Source organism: Lottia gigantea (assembly GCF_000327385.1).
Source record: "Lottia gigantea unplaced genomic scaffold LOTGIsca_20, whole genome shotgun sequence".
Taxonomy (NCBI): Eukaryota; Metazoa; Mollusca; class Gastropoda; family Lottiidae; genus Lottia; species Lottia gigantea.
Window position 1 is genome coordinate 117,956 of NW_008708401.1, and position 4,697 is coordinate 122,652.

The window sequence follows — 4,697 nt, forward strand, 5'->3', positions numbered from 1 at the left end:
GTAAAATTATCGTTTTGAAAAAAAAGGGGGACCCCTTGGGCCCCCCCCCCCCCCCCCCCCCCTCACCATCTATTTTTACTGATTGACATGACATATGAGAAAACAAGTTATATATCACCTGTCTCAGCGCCGTCTGTAATATGATATATAAAGCATCTTAATTCGACTTAAGAAGGATTTTTTAAAAAAAAGTAGTACATTGATTTGTTCTATTTTCAATCTCTTAACTACTAGCATGTAATCTGCTTGTCAGCTTTCCATGTTATCTGAGAACATGGCGATTTGAACTACTCTTATTAAATATAATTAAAGTAAAGTTAAAATAATTATACATCAGACCATTGAAACTATTCCTATTTAATATAATTAAAGGATGATTTTTTAAAAATGTATATTTGCGGCTGGAATATAAAACAGAACCTAAATTAGACAAAATGTTTCAGGTTCTGTTTTAATAGTTCAATATCGCTCTACAAGAGATTTTTGAGCACTATTTTAACAGTGATATTTTTATATCGCTCTACAATTGATGTATTAAGTACTATTTTAACAGTGGTATTTCTATATCGTTCTATAATTGATGTATGAAGCACTATTTTAACGGTGTTATTTCTATATCGTTCTATAATTGTTGTATTGAGCACTATTTTAACAGTGGTATTTCTATATCGCTCTACAATTGATGTATGAAGCACTATTTTAACGGTGTTATTTCTATATCGTTCTATAATTGTTGTATTGAGCATTATTTTAACAGCGGTATTTCTATATCGCTCTACAATTGATGTATGAAGCACTATTTTAACGGTGTTATTTCTATATCGTTCTATAATTGTTGTATTGAGCACTATTTTAACAGTGGTATTTCTATATCGCTCTACAATTGGTGTATTAAGCATTATTTTAACGGTGTTATTTCTATATCACTCTATAATTGATGTATTGAGCACTATTTTAACAGTGGTATTTCTATATCGCACTACAATTAATGTATTGAGCACTATTTTAACAGAGGTATTTCTATATCACTCTACTATTGATGTATTTAGTACTATTTTAACAGTGGTATTTCTATATCGTTATATAATTGTTGTATTGAGCACTATTTTAACAGTGGTATTTCTATATCGCTCTACAATTGGTGTATTAAGCATTATTTTAACGGTGTTATTTCTATATCACTCTATAATTGATGTATTGAGCACTATTTTAACAGTGGTATTTCTATATCGCACTACAATTAATGTATTGAGCACTATTTTAACAGAGGTATTTCTATATCGCTCTACAATTAATGTATTGAGCACTATTTTAACAGAGGTATTTCTATATCGCACTACAATTAATGTATTGAGCACTATTTTAACAGAGGTATTTCTATATCGCACTACAATTAATGTATTGAGCACTATTTTAACAGTTGTATTTCTATATCACTCTACAATTGATATATTGAGCACTATTTTAATAGTGGTATTTCTATATCACTCTACTATTGATGTATTAAGTACTATTTTAACAGTGGTATTTCTATATCGTTCTATAATTGTTGTATTGAGCACTATTTTAACAGTGGTATTTCTATATCGCTCTACAATTGGTGTATTAAGCATTATTTTAACGGTGTTATTTCTATATCACTCTATAATTGATATATTGAGCACTATTTTAATAGTGGTATTTCTATATCGCACTACAATTAATGTATTGAGCACTATTTTAAAAGTTGTATTTCTATATCATTCTACAATTGATGTATTGAGCACTATTTTAATAGTGGTATTTCTATATCACTCTACAATTGATATATTGAGCACTATTTTAATAGTGGTATTTCAATATGCTCTACAATTGATGTATTGAGCACTATTTTAACAGTTGTATTTCTATACCACTCTACTATTGATGTATTGAGCACTATTTTAACAGTGGTATTTCTATATTGCTCTACGATTAATTTATTGAGCACTATTTTAACAGTGGTATTTCTATATCGCTCTACAATTCATGTATTGAGCACTATTTTAACATTGGTATTTCTATATCACTCTACAATTAATTTATTGAGCACTATTTTAACAGTGGTATTTCTATATCGCTCTACAATTAATTTATTGAGCACTATTTTAACAGTGGTATTTCTATATCACTCTACAATTAATTTATTGAGCACTATTTTAACATTGGTATTTCTATATCACTCTACAATTAATTTATTGAGCACTATTTTAACAGTGGTATTTCTATATCGCTCTACAATTGATGTATTAAACCTTAAAATATTTTGTTACTGTACATTACAGGTATTATAAGCTAATGCTACCAGATGATCATCGTTCAGTTTTTTCTGAGATTAATACCAAGCTGCTGGTTATGGGTTTATATCTCTTAGTGGCCTTCATTTTATTTAATCCAATTTATGGCTGGGGTGAATATTCAGAATATAAAGGTTTGTATTATATGTCTCTTTCTCTAATGTACACAATTATGGAACGCCATTCATGCAAATGTCGTCTCGTGGAAATCAGTTATGCCTTCAACATACACCAGGTGGCGCGCGATTTTCGTGTCAAATTAAAATCATTTTTCGTTTTGTGCCAGGTTCGAAATATAGAAACTGAGTGTTTTTTATAATGAATACACAAATTAAGAAATATTCAACCAGGGCGTTCTCGTAACAACTTTGGGAAATTATCTTGGCCATGCCGTAAATAATACAGACTGCTCTACGGTGGGTCAACGACCTTAGCCCTTTGGCAGCTGTTATACACCATGTGTTATCTCAGTCGATTTTTCCCCAAACAACAACAAGTGGACATAGGCCATCAGGCCTATCATCAGCAGATGATGATGCTCAGCAACGTTTGCTGGACTCTACTCGAGAGGTAGCGCGGTGTCTTGCTCACGCCACCTAGTGTAAGTTGACGGCATAACTGATTTCCACGAGACGATATTAATTTGAGAGTTGGTATTAATTAGCGCGCCACCTGGTGTAAGTTGACGCATAACTGATTTCCACTAGACGATGTTAATTTGAGAGTTGGTATTAATTAGCGCGCCACCTGGTGTACGTTGACGGCAAAACTGATTTCCACGAGACGATGTTAATTTGAGAGTTGGTATTAATTAGCGCGCCACCTGGTCACCTAGAGTTTCTGGAATATCCAAATATCCAAAAGTATTTTTTAATTTCAGGATTCTTCCAAATGAATGTTCACATGACAAGACTGATGTCCAATAATTCCACGGGAGAAGTAGAATGTGGCGACTCGAATTTCACTCAGTATATATACCCCGGGGATATCAATTCAACAAAAGACCTTCCTAATATCATAACATCAAATCTAAAATCATCATATCATTTCTACACTAGAATGGTGCTATCTTCGCCGGAACTATTAGTTATATCGTTAAGGACGTCCGAGAGAGAGACCTTAGATTCTTTATTACGATCGACCACCGATGGGGCTTTAGGGACAGTGCTACTCCCCGATTTCTCTAATTGTGATATGGAAAGTTATATGTGTTTAAGTTTTGTGATAAATGAGACAGTGATTGAAGGATATAAAAATATTTTTGTTCCATTTCAAGGTAACGTATTATTATATTTTATTTATTAAGGCAAGTATTTTGAAAAGTTAGTCGTTTCCATTCCTATAGACTTAATGTTCCAGGTTGTTTCAGGTTGTCTTCAATTAAATTTTAATAATTCTTGTTGCTCCAAGCTCAACCAAATTCATGATCATGAAAATGCATTTGCCTGTTCAGTATCTCCTAAAGAATCAAAAACGACGAGTGCTCCGATGCAAGCATGCGACTTTCTTTTCTTATGTAGGCCTACAAAGCAGCATCATGGTGTTTGTCTTAACGTCAGAAACTAATATTATAAAGATATCGAATGTACAAAATACCAAGATAGTTCGTTTCTATTCTAGATTCACCTTTGTTAATTCTGCGACCACAGTCAGCCAAATATTGATTCCCAATTATTTCAAATATAACTTTCAATTGTACGTTATTATTGTCATTTGCGTTGAAGTATACAGAAGTATAAAGTTAGATAAATTTACATTTGAAATAAACACTCTCTCCTTTCATTAATTTCTCCTGAAAATGAAACAATGTTTTTATTGCATTCATTAAAACATAACTGGCAAAATACGACACATCGGTGTCAGACAGTATAAGTCATAGAAAGATTCATAGTAGAATTGTTGCCAGTGATAGATGGATTAGCTCCATATACCTTCTGAAAAACACTCATTACCACTAATGATCGATCTGCTTCTATGTAACCTCCTTAAGCAACAACTCTTCAACAGTCACGCCATAAAGGCGAAAAAAACCTACTATACGTGTATGTCATTTAAATAAAATAAAAATTCCTATTAATGATATCTTTGATTGTGCTGAAGAAGATGTTATGTAACTTAAAGGGATTTTTCAAAAATTGAAAAGCATAACATTTTGGATCCACTGGATGTTATATCATTAAAAGTGGAAAAAGTGATATTTTATGCATTTGGTCTCTTAAAAACGTTCTATGATCTATGGCAATATGCCCCATAAACCGACCCCAGTTCCATCTAAAGCCTCGTACCGATAGTGTAGCGATAAGCGAACACAACAGAGGTTCAGTATATATTCCTAGATGGTGCTAGATTATTCGTTTCCACACAGCTTGATCTGCAGAATAA

The 4,697-nt window shown here is 32.4% G+C and overlaps 1 protein-coding gene across 1 annotated transcript in view; it reads left to right on the top strand.

The window, feature by feature from the left end:
- Positions 1-3,979, top strand: part of LOTGIDRAFT_159266 (hypothetical protein) — a gene marked incomplete at both ends in the record, with an annotated part of 15,779 nt that extends 11,800 nt beyond the window's left edge. Inside the window, 3 exons of the mRNA XM_009053604.1 lie at positions 2,304-2,449; positions 3,196-3,591; positions 3,936-3,979. Coding sequence (XP_009051852.1) covers positions 2,304-2,449; positions 3,196-3,591; positions 3,936-3,979 — 586 coding nt within the window. The remainder of the gene's footprint in view (positions 1-2,303; positions 2,450-3,195; positions 3,592-3,935) is intronic.
- Between the last annotated feature and the right edge of the window lie 718 nt (positions 3,980-4,697).